The 17033-nt window shown below is 40.6% G+C and overlaps 1 protein-coding gene across 1 annotated transcript in view; it reads right to left on the reverse strand.

The window, feature by feature from the left end:
- Positions 1-17033, reverse strand: part of ofcc1 (orofacial cleft 1 candidate 1) — a 201023-nt gene that overhangs the window by 160660 nt on the left and 23330 nt on the right. Inside the window, exons 2-3 of the mRNA XM_088322071.1 lie at positions 13710-13896; positions 4367-4453 (exon numbers count right to left, since the gene is read on the reverse strand). Of these exons, the coding sequence (XP_088178197.1) occupies positions 4367-4453; positions 13710-13740 (118 nt within the window). The 5' untranslated portion in view covers positions 13741-13896. The remainder of the gene's footprint in view (positions 1-4366; positions 4454-13709; positions 13897-17033) is intronic.

Here is a 17033-nt window from a genome sequence, read left to right on the forward strand (position 1 = left end):
AATGCATAATACACATATTTCGTACTGTAAAAACGTACAGGTTGACAGGTATGCTTAAATTAAAAATATATATCAAGAGGCCATTTTTTGGGCATTGCGCCTTATAAACTGGTGTGCCTCATAGCGCTTAAAGTCGTTGCTTGCACATACTTACTGCTTATTTGAGACGTTACTATCTACAATCGATCCATGAGCTTATTCTCTCAATCGGTCAGTATAAACTGACATGGATTCCGCCATTCTGCCTCAAAAATGCTTGCGCAGCTAGACTACGTCACATCTTCGCAACATTGCTTAAATTCGTCCTATACTGTCTCAGTCGGATGCGGAGATTATAATTCAAGCGTTTGTAACCTCCCGTCTTGATCACTGTAATGCACTACTCTCCGGTCTCCCAAAGTCCAGAATCAAGAGTCTTCAGCTGGTACAAAATGCTGCTGCGAGGCTTTTAACTAGGACAAAAAAGTCCGATCACATCACACCGATTTTTGCCAACCTGCATTGGCTCCCTGTTAGCCTAAGATGTGATTTCAAGGTTACCTTAGTATTATACAAAATCATACATGGACTTGCTCCCTCATATCTTTCAGATCTGATTTCCCCCTATGTTCCGGTCTGAAGCCTTCGTTCTGAGAGTGCCGGTCTTCTGGTGATCCCAAGAGCCAAGAAGTGTTCCGCTGGTTCGAGAGCGTTTTCCCCCTGAGATCCGATCTGCAACCTCAGTGGAAATGTTTTTATCTAAGCTTAAAACACACTTCTACTCCATAGCATATGAATAACCGATACTTTTCGTTGACAATATCTCTGTATTATTTGTGATTGCAACATCCTTTGCTGTCTGGTAATCCTGAAAGGAGGATGCCATATGTGCGGTCCCTTCTCAAGGTTTCTTCATTTTCCTCATGTTGAGGTTTTTGAGTTTGTCCTTGTCCTCATGTTGGTTCCAGATCAGGGGATGGTGTAATAATAGTCTGAAAAATAGTCTGTGTAATAACCTGCGCAGACCTTTGAGACTCTTTGTGATTAAGGGCTATACAAATAAAAATGACTTGACTTGACCTGACTTGTTTACAAACAGGGATAGGACTCCGGTAGTGACAGACTGCAAAAAGCAACGACAAAAGCAAAGAAAGCCGAAAGCTTGAAAAAATATTGGGAACAACGCCGACACACGCCGCTCCACGTGTGCGACCACATGGAAAATGTGCGGCCTAGACTAGTGGGAGGCATCCACATAACCGAATAAGTCCAGTAACCATCTCTCTCGCTCTCTCCTTGCCTGCTTATATTTCACGCAGTAACTGTTAATCCCAGATCCCCTTTACTTTTTTTTCTCCCTGTGGGATTTCATGAACATTTCATAACAATGGAAACGGAGCTGCTAATCTCTGCGCTACAGCTAAATCCGAGACAAAGGCGAATAATAAGAGGCGGTTAAATTCCACCGTGTTGAAGCGGGCCTAAACCTATCACTGGTGCACGGGAATTACAAGGGAGACGCGCGTCGTGTCGACAATATCCGGCGCAAGTGTCTTCCGTGAAAACAATAGCTAGCTTAAAGCGCCTCAACATGGCCCTGGCCTTCTGCGCTTTTAACCGTTGTCTTGTGTTTGGATTGCCACCGACCAGTTTTGGATTTTAAACGCATACAAAAACACATGAATGTAAAAATGAAAAAACAGTGCTAATGCCAGGCTAGCCATTAACGGCAGGCTAGCCATTACCGGCAGGGTAGCCATTAACACAAATCCAGCCAGGAATAAACCAAGAGTCAGAAATGTTTATTTTCACAAAATAAAGTTAAAAAAACATCACTGCATTATAAAATGCCTTAATTCAGACCTGGGCACTCCTGTACTCGAATGCCACATTTCCTGCATGTTTTTTGGAGTTTCTCTTCTTCAGCTAATACAAATGATGGCAGGAATTTGTTAAAGGTGATGTATCTATTGCTCACACCGTCCTCTGGCTGAAATCAGGGTTTACAGCTCCTTTTGTTGCGCGTGCAAATATGTGTAATTCTTAGAAGCACTTCAATAAACTATTCCTTTTTTTTCCTGTTTTGAGGGGATTTGAGTTAGCATTTGGACTATATTTGACACATATTCTTACTTTCACCATTTTCATCCTGGAATTAAAAAAAAAAAAAAACACATGCATGATATCACTTTGTCCTCCTAAATAATCGCTCTGTTCCCTCCAGCGTAATGCGCTTCATGGTCGGAACACTGATGATAAAAGTAAGATTAAAGCAGATAGGCGCAGTGGAAAAAAGAATATGTATAAAGGCTCTTTGAACTCAGTTGGGCATTGTTAACACATACTAAATAGAGAAAACAGACTACACATTCAAGCTCAAATTTTGTGTTGAAGAAGATACATTCCCAAAATCATGCAGGACATGTGGCACTCTAGGACCTGTCATGATTACCGATTTGGATCACCTGTGTCTGCTCATTTGGCGCCAGTCAGGTTGTCAGTCCGTCTGCAAACCACTGCTGTTACAAGGCAAGCCTTTTTGACCCTGACTCCCGCCTGTACCGTTTTTGCACCCGTTTTTCCACCTGTCCGTTCCTGATCTCCCCGTTTGTCTCCGGCTATGACCTGTGTTTGATCCCGACCACGTCTGTTCTCCCGCCCCGGCTAACCACCCGTTTTTGAGCCCGACCACGTCTGCCCTCCCGTCTAGGCTTACAACCTGTTTTACCATCCCTGACACTCCTATCCCCCGCTACAGAAGATCCACTTCTATATTCGGATCACGATCCGATCGCGATAGCGACTTGCTTCCCGCGTCCAGCAAGCACCGGATCACAGGTGCTGCCCTTCATCCGTCTATTCAATAAACTTGGTTAACGCTATGCATTTGGGTCCTGATTCCGTTCTGGTCGTGACAAGACCAGAGGGGCCAGGTCTGCTCGAATTGAAGTTCTTACATTTGTATTTCTAGGAAACACTCACAAAGCATCCACTGTAGTTGTATTCACTGACTACCATTAATCAACCAGAGAAAATAAAAATTGGAGTATAAAACACAAGCTACAGGCAAAACTGAAAACCCCAGTGGACTGGAGTTATTATGCATCAACTGCAAGTATTATACATGAAAAGAAGTCATCAAAAGTGTCAATTTTGACTAATATGCATCTTAACACACTCTTGCATACACATGTACGTTTTTGAACACATAGACGTTTTTATTTCTTTGGGATAAAGAACCGTAGTTTCTGGACTACATAATTTGTGTGACTAAAACCCCAGTGACACATTTGTTAAATCATTCACTCATTATTATATCATAGTTTTACATGTTTATTACTGGTACTGTATTTCATTTTACTTGTTATTTCAAACTAAAAAAAAAAAAAGAAATCAATCTGAACAAAGGAAAAAGTAAAGAAAATAATACAATCACAAGGAAAAAGATAAAAAAAGGAAAAAGTGAAAAATAAATAAAAATAATGAAAAATATAAAGAAATCAACAGAAAAAAGAGAAAAATATCCAGACATGGCTGTAAGTTAGATTCTGTATTGTGTGCACCTTTTTCGAGTACAGGAAATAACTGTAGTGCTTCTTTCCGCCACTCCTGGCGTGTGGCGCTGTGGGAGGTCAGCCAGCATCCACCTCAAAGAAGAAATCCGCTTCACCTTCGTAGTTTGTGTGTAAACAATCTATACTGTATCTCCAGCGTGCTAAAACTTTTACATTGTTATTGTTTAATATCTCGTGCATCCATTCAATATGGTTGGTGTAAAGTATAAAGAAGAGGCGAGTCGTTCCTTTTGAAATGAAAGTGGAATAAGAAAGCTTGATGCGGTTGAGACAATGGTTGGATCGCAATTTTTCGGGCACCTTCTACCACGGAGGAAGAAGTAGCCTAACCTTTGAAGCTCATCTTCCAAAAGTAAGTTACCCTTCACTTTATGTATCTTTATAGAGCATATTATATTATAAAATGTTTATTTTTAGTACAAAACAATACAGGTTAATTATACAAGCCTTAAAGATACTTATATAAACCTTGAACATTTAAAATATAGCATTGAAGCAACGTACGAACAAATTGAAATTACAAACGATCGTAAGTAGGATAGCGTCTGTATAATTCACCATATTGTTGCTCCTATTCTAAAAAGTTTTAGTATTCTTTTGCAAGCATTGATTGTTTACTGTGTTACCCATCAGGCAATTGTTTTTTGTCAATAAATAACTCCATGTGTATGACATATGGTACGATTAAAAAGGGTTTTACATAAATAGTTGATGTTTATTTGAGCTTTTGGTTAAAGAATATAGCAAAGTAAAACTTGGTTCGAAGTTTAAATCAAGATAAATTCATAGGAAAATCCGATTGAAGCACACACCGGGTATGTCAATGAAGGTTTCCTCTTCATCCGACATCACAGCAGTTCTTTGCGCATGCATCCCTTGCCCTGCTGCTTTCATCGATGCTGCAAACACATAAGATTTAGAGCAAATTTAAAATAAATAGACCACTAACCCTGAGAAGTCTGGGCCAATCATGGCCCGTGGTCTGGATCAGGCCCGTATATGGATTTAATCCGGCCTGCAAGACAATACTGTGCGAATAACGTCCCATCATGACGTACGATGACCTACAGTTTTAAATCTATCCTCTGGATGTCACTAAAAGCAGTGTTACCCGGAAAGCAAACCCACTGTAGCTGTATTTGCGGACAGCCATTTATCAACCAGAGAACATTTGAGGAAACAAACCATTTAAAATCAGTCCTTCAAATGCCGATCATCAGTACAGGCTGCTGATCTGTTTTATGTTTGGTTCTCCTTCTAGATTCGTTCAAACTGAATTCTAAAGTGTTATTTTTATTTTGTGTTTTATAGTTTATTCATAGCACTGCAGAGTTGATATTTTTAAGTTGAATGATTATATTTGACACTTTTCTCACTTTCACCATTTTCATCCTGGAAAACAACAAAAAAAAAAGATTTGGGAGTATGTGTTGTTTGTTTTCAAATGTGTTCAGTGTGTGAGATTATGTAAGTTCCAACCGCTAAAAGTAACTTGCACAAAAAGGAAGTTTCCTGCTATAATGCTCGGCGATTTGGGGAGATTCCCTTGTACAGAAAAAAAGCCCATTCCCAAGAACCAGCAAACATGGTGTTGAATTTGAAACCATCCTCTTAATTGTTGTTGCGGAGCAATTCGGTCTCCAGTTGGTCGCGTCCTGCGGCCCAGGTCCTAAACTCAAGGCCGCAGTGCAGGCCTGCACGACCGCATCAAGCGCCCGCCAAGCGGGGCAAAAAGAGGCCGAACTATCGATCAGTTCCTCATTTTATGTCGACCAGAGATTTTTGACCAAATCATGCCTCTTTGGGCGTGGACTTACATACTGTATCTGATACTCACAGTATCGGGTCATTTAATTTGCTAAACTTGTTAGAAAGCCAAAGAAGGGAGAAATTATGTTCTGTACTTGAGAATGCCCCTCCAATCAACATACCTACGTACAGTGAGAACATTATTTTAGCAATGCATAGCCCTGGATGTTTTAATAACATTCAAAACTTCATGTTATCAGATTTCATTATGGTATATGGTGAATTGGTACGTTCGGGAACTGTCCAAAAGGGGACACAGTGTCATGAACCAGGACGGAATCTCGAACCCAATTGTGTTTATTTTAAAGGAATCTTTATTAGAGAGAGTGGTCGGAACTGGCTTTGGACGCCGGCGTTTGGCAGTCATCAGCCGCCTCTGACGCAATGGCAGTTCCGTGACAGGTAGGTGGAATCGGTACAGCTTAGCAGGCAGGTCGATGGCTAGGGCGGGAGAGCAGGTCAAAAACGTGGAACGGAAACAGGTCAAAAACAGAAGGCAGGCAGGAATCAAGCAAGAGTAGTCTTTGGTACTTAGTAACCTGGCAAAACACACAGGAATACAGAAGTACGGTCTGACGTACTCCTGTGAACGCTGACCGCTTAAGAGGAGAACGTCAGCCAATCAGAGAGCGCGCCAAACGATTGCCCCCAGGTGACTTCACTTTGGTCGTTCAATTTATTCCAATGTTTTGAGTTACTTGGAAGTCAATTTTGTGCTGGGCTCTTTTGCTCTATAGTATAAATAGATTGACGTTTCGGGGTTTTTCCTCATGTATTGTCAACGTATCGGATTTAAAACTTTTTCAAAATATACAAAAAATAAATACACCAATCAGCCATTTTTTGTCTCCGGCCCTATCCCGATGCATTTTTTTTCTATCGAATACAACCGACGATGCACTAAGTTTACCCACTTCTGCACCAGAGCGTGCATCAAACCTTCTAACTTCTCAGGCAATCCAAAAGTCACACATTAACATGCAAACTCGAAATATTAGCCGGGGCAAGGAGGGGTGATAATGGAGCGCACACAGTCGGGTAATGAAGTGGGAGCATTAACACGGCTGTCATAGCGTGATGAGATTTTGCTCGGGCAAATCCTGTGATATTACACGGCAGTGATATCCAAAAGATACAGGTGGAATGGCTTCTCCATTAATAGCCATGTTTCATTATAACATGCATATTTCTTGGTTCCCAGGAGCTCGCTTTTAATAGGGTTGCTTTGTAGTGGGGGCGCAGGGGCCATGGAAACCATTGACATTGGACGTGGGGGTAATGGAAGCGCAATGTGGAAAACTGACCAACGGTACGTGACCTTCTTCAATGACAGCGAAATCGGGGGAACCAATCTAGCGACGCTATCGTTCTTTGTATTTACCCCGTGCACCCTCACCCCACTTTAATGAACCGGGGAGAACTGTTATGACAGCGTACGGCGTACTTAATTCTAGCTCAACGGTGGGCAAACTACGGGTTGGGGACCACAGGTGGAACATCAGGCTTTTTAATCCCGCCTGCCGAACTGAAATGGTAAAAATACCATTTTAATATATTTATAATAAAATGTTGTTTTTTTTCAATGCCATCTTTGCCCCCATAGCCCCCTTGTGTGTCTACTTTAAAAATACTGCGACAGAAATCCCACAAAATACTACTAAACTGAATTTACTGCTCAAAGCAGGAGCCTAATATTTGATATATTTTTAATCATGAAAAAAAAAAATGCTACAGAAATGTTAAACGTATACTGCAGTAATACCATAAAACAAAATATTCCTACAGAAATATTACTGCAGAAATAGCACCACAGTAATACGACAAAAATACTTTGTCGGACTTACTACAAAACACTACCAAAATACCACAAACGAAATACAAAAAATATTAAAATTACAAATATATTGCCAGAATAATACAATAAAAACACCATGAGAGAGATACTAAACAATACCCTAGAAATACTACTGCAGATATACTACTAGTAAAATACTAAAAATTGTGAACCAACAACGAAAAGAGGCAACAACATTGAAGACAAACGGGAAGTCATTTTTTTTGTAGTATTACTGTAGTTGTATTATGCATTATATTTAAGTATTTCTGTAGTACGGTAGTATTTATTTAGTGTTTTAAAACTATGTCTGTTGTAAAATGTCCGTAGTATTACTGTACACGTATTACCTTAGTAGTATTTCTGCAGTATTGAAAGAGATTTTTTGTAGTATTTATTAAGTACAATTTCTGTACAAGTATTGATGTAGTGTTATTTAATATTTGTATCATAATATTTTGGTAGTAATACTGTGGTGGTATTTATACAGTATTAGTGTGCTGTACATTTTATGCAAAAACAATTTACTATAGCCTCAGATTTTGCATGTTTAAGAATTTGTGACTACCTTAAAACAGGGACCTAATATATGATTTAGCTTTAACTGTGAGTGTTTCAAAATAAAATAGATAAATCTAATCAATTAAAAATTAGATAATAATAATAACATGCATGCAAATAAGAGGAAAAAATAGATACTGGTAGACTTCTAGGGCTGGGCCCCTGGCCTTCTTTTTGCGGCTCCTGACTCTAAAAATGTTCTGTTCTAGCTAATCGACAAGGGGTCGAAATAATTTTGGGCGTTTTCATTTCCTGTGAAACAAAGAGAATGAAATGTTTGCGGGGTGTTTAAGGGGTGTGTGAGTGGGAAAGGGGGTGAACAGATTCAGGTTAGTGGTTTTTAGAAGCGCGTGAAGCGAAACGTTATGTTGGAAGAAGGGCAGACCCAAAGGCAGACTCGGAGATAAAGCTCAGACCTGAGTCAGGGAGCAGAACTGAGAAACAGAGAAAAAACAAAAGTCTTTTTTTCCTTCTTTTTTTTTTACCTGCGTGGCCCGAAGTGCTCTGGGGCCTAATTAGCATGCTGCAAAAGGTCACGGCAGGCAATCTCTTAAATACGACTGCCATATGTTCGCCGTGTTCAAAAAAGACTAATGAGAAAGTGGACCGGCTCAAAGGTACCTGAAATTTCAAAGACAATACCGTCGTCATGCAGAGGGATAAAAGTAGATCCGAAAGGAAAATAACCCGGACCTGAGTCTCATTGACTTCTTATTAGCCGTCACTGACCTATCAAGTCTGCTGCAGAGAGTTGCTGGGAATCCGACTGCTCTGTGGCACTTGCTTTTAAAGGTGAACCCCGCCGAGCGGTTTTCTTAAGCCCCAATCTTTTTGAGAATAGTTGCCGGCCTTAGTACTAGTTTTCCATAAATTCCTCAAGTTACAGAGGTAACAATTCGATCAGTGGTGAGCAATGTTCCCTCTAATTTTCCAGGCGTTCATACAAAGTCGGTGAGCAACGCTTGAAACAACAGTGAGCAACCATAATCCCAAGTGTGGCAAGATAATTAATTATCAAACATGTCCAAAACTTGACATCGAGTTACATTGTGCTGAGTTTCCGGCAATGCAAAATGATTTTTCTCTTTTGAATGAATTGACTCAGGTACTATTGCAAAGGTTGTAGGGCCTACAAACCTCGTTTGTTCTTACAATTCTTTCACAAGATATCCATTTATTTTTATTTCCTGATATATTTTTTCGCATAATATTAACATTTTGGGGACTTATTTACCGTATTTTCCGCACTATAAGGCGCACCTAAAAGTCTTAATTTTTTTCAAAAGCTGACCATGCGCCTTATAACACAGTGCGCCTTATATATGGCTCAATATTAAATTTGCAAGGTCTCGCAACTTACTCAACAGCCGTCGACTAGATTCTCCCCCGAGCGCGAAGTCGTCCGCGGTGTATGCTGGGATTTATATACCGGCGTTTCATTGGCTAACCAATGTGCCAATTATCATTTGAATCGATCACTATTGGCTAAAGTTATTCGGAGCCTCGGATTGGCTAGATGCCCAAAACAAACCCTCCAATCGGCCGAGTTTAACAATGGCGTAGCAAGTCCGCGGTGTATGCTGGGATTTAAATACCGGCGTTTCATTGGCTAACCAATGTGTCAATCATCATTTGAATCGATCACTATTGGCTGAAGTTATTCGGAGCCAAAACAAACCCTCCAATCGGCCGAGTTTAACAATGGCGTAGCAAGTCCGCGGTGTATGCTGGGATTTATATACCGGCGTTTCATTGGCTAACCAATGTGTGAATCATCATTTGAATCGATCACTATTGGCTGAAGTTATTCGGAGCCTCGGATTGGCTAGATGCCCAAAACAAACCCTCCAATCGGCCGAGTTTAACAATGGCGTAGCAAGTCCGCGGTGTATGCTGGGATTTATATACCGGCGTTTCATTGGCTAACCAATGTGTCAATCATCATTTGAATCGATCACTATTGGCTGAAGTTATTCGGAGCCTCGGATTGGATAGATGGCCAAACCAAACCCTGCAATTGGCCGAAAAAGATGTGTCAATCATCAGTTAAATCGATCGCTATTGGCTGAAATTATTCAGAGCCTCCAATAGGCTAGATGACCAAAACAAATCTTGCAATTGGCCGAGTTTAGCAATGGCGTAGCAAGCTTAGCAAGCTTGCTAAAGTACACCATAAAGAAACATGTTTTATTAGTCTGTATCTGCAAATAATTTACTCTCCTGGATTTACTTCACTCACGGTTGTAAGAAGACCATGATTGCGTATCATTATTGAACGTGAGAACTTAGGTGAGTTATGCGGCTTTATATTTTCCCGGTATCTTGTTTTAGAATGATCTTGATGTTGCTGTGATGAGTTGAGTGAATTAAACTCAATTCCAAGTGTTTATTGTCATATGCACGGTAAAGTTGCGAGCGAAAAAGAAAATAGAAACTAAGAAATGTTTGGCATTTCTTGAATCCCAAGACTTTAACCTTCCGAATGATATTTGAAATGATGCATTTGAGTGACATCGTACGGACACCGCATCCGCACGTGTCTACAACACGTATTTGCGTCTTTGCAAGCTTTGGGAATGTTAAGGGGGTAATCAGTTGGACTGAATCATCTGACTGTTTTGTCCACGTTCCCATTGTAGCGCCTTATAATCCGGTGCGCCTTATCTATGGAAGATATAGGACCAAAAACTATTTTTTGGGGGTGCGCCCTATAACCCGGTGCGCCCTATAGTGCGGAAAATACGGTAGTTGGTTGCAAGATACAGAACTGTACTTAATCACATTTTTTAGTGGAAGTACGATGTTGGCAACAATATTCACTTGATGTAATTGGAAATTATTTGAATGCAACACAAACTTTTTCTTCTTTTTTCCATGTTTTTTTCTACTTGTTTGTTACTTTTATCTTTTTGTTCGCCATTTGTTCTCTATTTACTTTTTTCCGGCTTTCTTTCAAAATGTGTCCTTTTTTTTTTCTCTTTCTTTTGTTTCTTTTTTTCTCAGCTTTCACTACTTTTTCATTTTGGTATTTTTTTCTTTTTTGTTCTATTCCCCCGTTCCTTTGAGTCATGTTGTGCATAATTTTACATAATATTTGGTCATGTTGGGATTAAAGAAGCAAAAACAACCTGAAGAGCCGTTTAGGACCCGAAAGAGCCGGTTCCTTTTAGTGAGCCGAGCCGAAGAAGCCGGTTCTCTACTAACTTTACTCAACTTCGTTCGACTTCGACTCTCATTTAGGACACAACATAAGGGGAATCCGTGTATTTTTACCTTCATGCACTGTAACTTTGACTTAAGTCGCTTCTTAATTAGTAATTTTGAGCCCTAATTTTCTTGCGCTGGCTAGATTTTCTTGTGCGCTGAGAATGTGCGAGCAGTGCGCAATTGCGCACGCGTGCAGCTTCGAGGGAACATTGGTGGTGAGGCTGGTGTCTGGTAAGGCACAGTCAGATTTACAATTAATTGAACCTGGCGGATCAAGAAAGCAATATATAAACTCTAGCATACAAAAACATTGTATTGTCTTACTTTAACCTATAAATGAAGTCATTGTGCTCCTTTCAAATAAAAGCATTGATAGATAGGTAATCGCCCAATTTGGAACTATAGGAAAATACCGGGTCACTTCAATTGCTGATAGATGGCCAATACCGCCACAAATTATACTGTTTAGGGCTGAGATGCATGCTGAATCAAAATCTCACTATCGCCCTCTGCCTTGAGGCAAGAGAATTGCCTGCCTCACTGCCTCTGCAGACGCTCAGCACAACAATGTTACATACTCATTGAATTAATAATATCGAGAATATTCTTTTAAAAACACAGAATATCTTGAAAAAGGAATATTGAAAATTGCAAAGTGAAATGAAAAAGAAGAATTACAGCCATTGAATATATCTAATATCTTATATTTCTATGGTGACAGGAGAGGCACAACATCATCTCCCTCCCATTATTGTTTATCACTGGATGGACTATAACAAGAAGATCAGAAAAAAAAATCAATATTTTTAAAAGTAAAAGCAAATGACTACGGTCAAGCTACACCAGTTTTTTAAAAATGAAGTACTATTTTCTTGTTTATTTATTTTTTATTGTCTTGAATAGATTCTGACTCACTCTGCATGCTCAGCCCAGAAATAAGTTACACACCCTCCTGATATTGTAGATAGAAATCATGGAGGGGTCTTAAGTTTGCATATGACCATTTGGATGACACAGAGGAGTCATGGGAGAAAGTTTTGTGGTCAGATAAGACCAAAATATAACTTTTTTGTCATGATTCCACTAATTCTGTTTGGAGGAAGAAGAATAAAGAGTACAATCCGAAGAACACCATCCCTACTGTGAAGAATGGGGGTGGTAGCATCATGTATTTTTTTTTAGTTTTTGTTATTTTGGGGGCATCTGCACATGGGTCAGGATCAGTGCTCTGTATTAAAGAGAAGATGACTGGAGCTGTGCCTTGTGAGATTTTGGGGAACAACCTCCTTCCCTCAGTCAGAGCATTGAAGATGGGTCAGGGCTGGGTCTTCCAATATGACAATGACCCGAAAAACACAGCCAGGAAAACCAAGGAGTGGTTCCGTAAGAAGCATATTAAGGTTCTAGCATTGCACAGCCAGTCTCCAGACCTAAACCCAATCGAACATCTTTGGAGGGTGCTCAAACTCCGTGTTTCTCAGCGACAACCCAGAAACCTGACTGATCTAGAGATGATCTGTGTGGAGGAGTGGGCCAAGATCCATCCTGCAGTGTGTGCAAACTTGGTGAATAACTACAGTAAATGTTTACCTCAGTAATAGTAAACAAAGGCTACTGAACCATTCATTCTATCAGGTGTTCAAATACTTATTTGCAGCTGTATCACAAAATAAATCATGCATTGTGCTTTCTGGATTTTTCTTATTAGTTTATCTCTCTCACGGTGGACATGCACCTACCCTCATGATTTCTAAGTGGGAGAAATAACAAAATAACAGGGTGTTTAAATACACAACTTACAAAATATTGGATGTAAAAAAAAAGAAAAAACACAAGTTTTGGGTTGCTGTTTTCTACAAAAGTACTCTAGTAAATGATAAATTGTAATAATATATGTATTTGTAACTTTTGCCATTTCTCTAAGATAATGTTTTTTGCCAAAAATATTTGCAAACTAATCCCAAGATAAATTATTCATCCAAAAATATGGTTGCATGAATTTTTCATCATCTACATATGAATGCTCTAGATTTATTCCTATTCTGTATCGCATGTATGTTCCGCATTTGACTTTTATATCAGGAAGCTCAAAAAAATTGGGCTTACATTCTCAACCTTTTGACACAATGTTCAAAAAAGGCAATTCGACCTTTTTTTTGCATTACGACGATATGCCAACATACTGATAATAATTACAGTCTAGGAACCATTATGGCAAAAAACAAACCCCCTAAATCAAAAAACTCACACGTGACTCATTTCTGGGAAAACTGGCACACTGGCAACCTTCGACGCATCCTAATTTACCATCCCATTCCTCAAGAGTTCTCCCTGACATAGTGAATTATAAGGGGGCATATTTGTGCGCCTGATTGGCCCCGAGCCGTGTTTCGGGGGCGTTGTGAGAACCGAGTGCAGACAAACCGACGGCTTCGCTATCGTGAGTGTATGGAAATGTGCTCTCCTATGACTCCGGCCCACCACAAGGCATGGAGCTGAGAGTGGGAGTCAAGGCTGATTGTGTCGAGGGTGCTTCCACATGGAGATAGAACACCCACTAGCGTAGCGTTCTCCGGGAAAAATTACAAGGAGGGGCTTTCGCTTGTTAGGACACGCCGGGGCTGGAATGCAGGGGACCGAGGGGCCCCGGAACGGAGAGTGAGAAGGAAAGCGGGGGGGAGAGGTTAGATCAGGAACACGTCGACTGCCAACAAATTTGAGGCTAATGAAAAATGAAGCTTCACCTCTTTCTTTGGCTGGGGTTTGCAGCTCCATTTTTTTTCGGGTACGCTGCAAGGGCGCTATCTGGCCTGTCACCTCGGATTTCTCTCGGCAGACAAACGGGAAGGAGGGAAATCTCGGCGCAATGGCGGGTGGGTTTTCTATGAATCTCCGCCAAGCGGAAATATCAGTAACAATACACGGAGCCACCTGGAGGAGAGACGCAAGTGTAAGGCATGCATGCCCCTTTTTGATACATTTTAACAGTGGTGGGCCATCAGGTCCTGCAAGGCTTTCCCTGCTGGCCTAAAAAAATCTGAATCATGTGATGTTGTTTATATTTTGTCCATTAGAACGTATTCATTACAGTAATCCAGGGTTGGGTAGAGTTATTTTAACTTGATTACTTTCAATTACTTTTGGATTACTCCAATACCAAATATGCTAATAAAAGACGAAAGAAACCAAATATGAATACAATGATGACTCACAACACGTGGTAAGCTTTCTCTCCTGGCTTTGATCTCTTTGATCTCCGGCAAAACTAACATAAAATGCGACAGAAACAAAACGAAAATAAATCCAAACAGCTTGCCAACATCATTTTTGCCGTTCCATGTATTCCGTTACTCCCCAAGCCTGCACAAAATTTAGTAATTTTATTCATATTTAGTTTCTTTTGTCTTTTATTAGCATATTTGGTATTGGAGTAATCCAAAAGTAATTGAAAGTAATCAAGTTAAATTAACCCTACCCAAACCTGCAGTAATCCCTTAGTTACAGAGGTGGGTATGAACCGATTACATTTACACAAGTAAGTTATAGGAAATTTTGTACTACTAGGAGTATTTCTAAATCCCTATACTATACTTGAGTAAATTTGTGAAGAAAATAACGGTACTTTTACTACATGCGGCAACATTGAAGTCGTTACTTCGTTACTTATACGTAAGAACGTGTCTGTCTGTCTCTGCTAAGGCGCAATTATTTTGACGCAGAACTCTGCCAGGCTCTATCAGATCGAAAAAGTTGCTGAGCAAGACCGACCATGAAAACACAGAAGAGCACCCCTAGACTCACATCAAAAGCATGTTCCTCCAATAAGAGTGAGGAACACCAGCTACAATATGCAATGTCCCCTGTGTTCGAGTTCATGGGCTAGAAGCAAATATATGTCATGATGAATGATTAATTTCACCTGTGCCCGCTTGTTTGACGCCAGCCGCTGCGGGCTCCCTGATTGGTTCCCCATCCTACTTAAGCTCAGTCATTTCACTCGCCTGTTGTCAGTCCGTCAGCAAACCTCTTTTTCTACAAGGCAAGCACTTTGACTATGACTAACATCGGTCCTGCTTTTTGCACACGTTGTCCACCGTCCGTTCCTGATTTCCCCGTTTGTCTCCGGCTACGACATATTTTTTTGACCCTGACCACGTTTTGCTCTCCCGTCCCGGCTTACGACTCGTCTTTGATCCTGACCACGTTTAGCTCTCCTGTCCCTGGCAACCAACCTGTTTTTTCCGTCTTCGACACGATCTCCCGCTCCGGAAGTTCCACTTCCTCATTCGGAACACGTTCCGATTATGTAAGCGGGCACTGCCTTTCTTCTTTATCTCAATAAACTCGTGGTCAACGTTACGCATCTGGGTCCTAATTCCGTATTGTTGATTTAATCGCTGTTTTGTCAACTCACTAATGCTGGAATAAGAAAATGAATTAATTTGAATAAAGATTAATTTTAAAGACGGACTTTTCAAGAAAAGCCGGGCATCATGAAGTGAGGTCGGACATGTGCGAAGCTAGGAAACCTGTCACAAAGGGGAACAAGCAGGAACTTTCATCTACAGGACACCATGGAGGCGCTTTAACAAAATATATGCACAATATATAGCTGTTATCAGATTGTTACAATATCGTTTAAAATGGGCAGTTGTTTACCTGACTGCCCATTTTGCACATCTGGTTAGGTGCTCCTCTTGCACTCTTTGCACTACTGTAAAATACTATACATAGCCATAATTATTTAGTATATTATTAGTACTCAATACTCCAACTCAGGGCAGCACGGCGGCGCAGTGGTTAGCGCTTGTGCGGCACAGTTCATGTCATGGGAACCTGTCGTGGGTTCAAATCCAGCTCCAGACTTCCTGTGCGGAGTTTGTATGTTCTCCCCGTGCTTGCGTGGGTTTCCTCCGGGCACTCCGGTTTCCTCCCACGTTCCAAAAACATGCATTTCAGGTGAAGTGGCCGGTCCAAATTGTCCCTAGGTGTGAATGAGCGAATGAGTTGTCTGTCCCTGTGTGCCCTGCGATTGGCTGGCAACCAGTTCAGGGTGTCCCCTGCCCACTGCCCGGAGATGGCTGGGATGGGCTCCAGCCCCCCCGCAACCCTAATGAGGATAAGCGGTACAGCTGATGAGATGAGATGAATACTCCAACTCAATACAACATTTTATTTATATCTGTACTTTTAAGGAAACTGTGCGGGTAAGATGTATCGACATTTCGTTCTGTATACACGTGTACTAGAATGACAATAAAGTAGTTTTGAATCTGAATCTCTGAATCTCTAACTGCGTAAAAAAATGTTGTGTATCCCTCGTCAAACTGGACTTTAACAGAAGAATGCGTATTTACAAGCGAAAGGTTTGGTTTGCCCCCAGATGATTCTCACGCATCCTCCTCGGATGACACTAAAACACAATTAGGTTAAAATTAAATCAGAATCTTGCAGGAAGAGGAGTGTGTGTGTGTGTGTGTGTGGAGGGGGGGGGGTCGTGAAATGATTAAAATAATTACAAATTGCGCCCTGACAAGCAAGAGCAAAATTTAGCCCAAAGCCATTTGTCTGTAATTAGTTAATTAATCCTTACACAAATTATGAGCAATAACTCATCAAGCAGGACTCAGCCATCAGAAATTCAGCCGACTTGGATTTCTTCTGCTTAGGTTGCTGCAGAGCCTTCTGCTGTAACTTCTGGAGGGAAATTGTTAAATGAATAAATTAGCTGCGGAATGAAGATCATCATTTATGATCCGCAACTAACGCAGTATTTTAAATATGGGACGACACTGAAATGTCATTTAATTTACATCGCCGCTAAAGGGGTCAAGCGCTAATTGAACAACAGGAGTGGAAAAAAAAAATCATCATAAATAGATAAGAAAAGTTGACATGAATGCGTAATGAAGGTCACATTAAAATATGTCCTCCGTGTTTTCTTTTGTTGTTTTTTTAATCTTGAATTTGCAGGCAAAAATATTCTCTCTTGGAATATTATGTTTATCTAAAAATGTCTTGCACGGGAAAAAGACTACTCATTTGGTACGGATATGGAAACAAAATTA

Source organism: Urocampus carinirostris, chromosome 18, assembly GCF_059441175.1.
Source record: "Urocampus carinirostris isolate Australia breed hairy pipefish chromosome 18, RoL_Ucar_1.0, whole genome shotgun sequence".
Classification (NCBI taxonomy): domain Eukaryota; kingdom Metazoa; phylum Chordata; class Actinopteri; order Syngnathiformes; family Syngnathidae; genus Urocampus; species Urocampus carinirostris.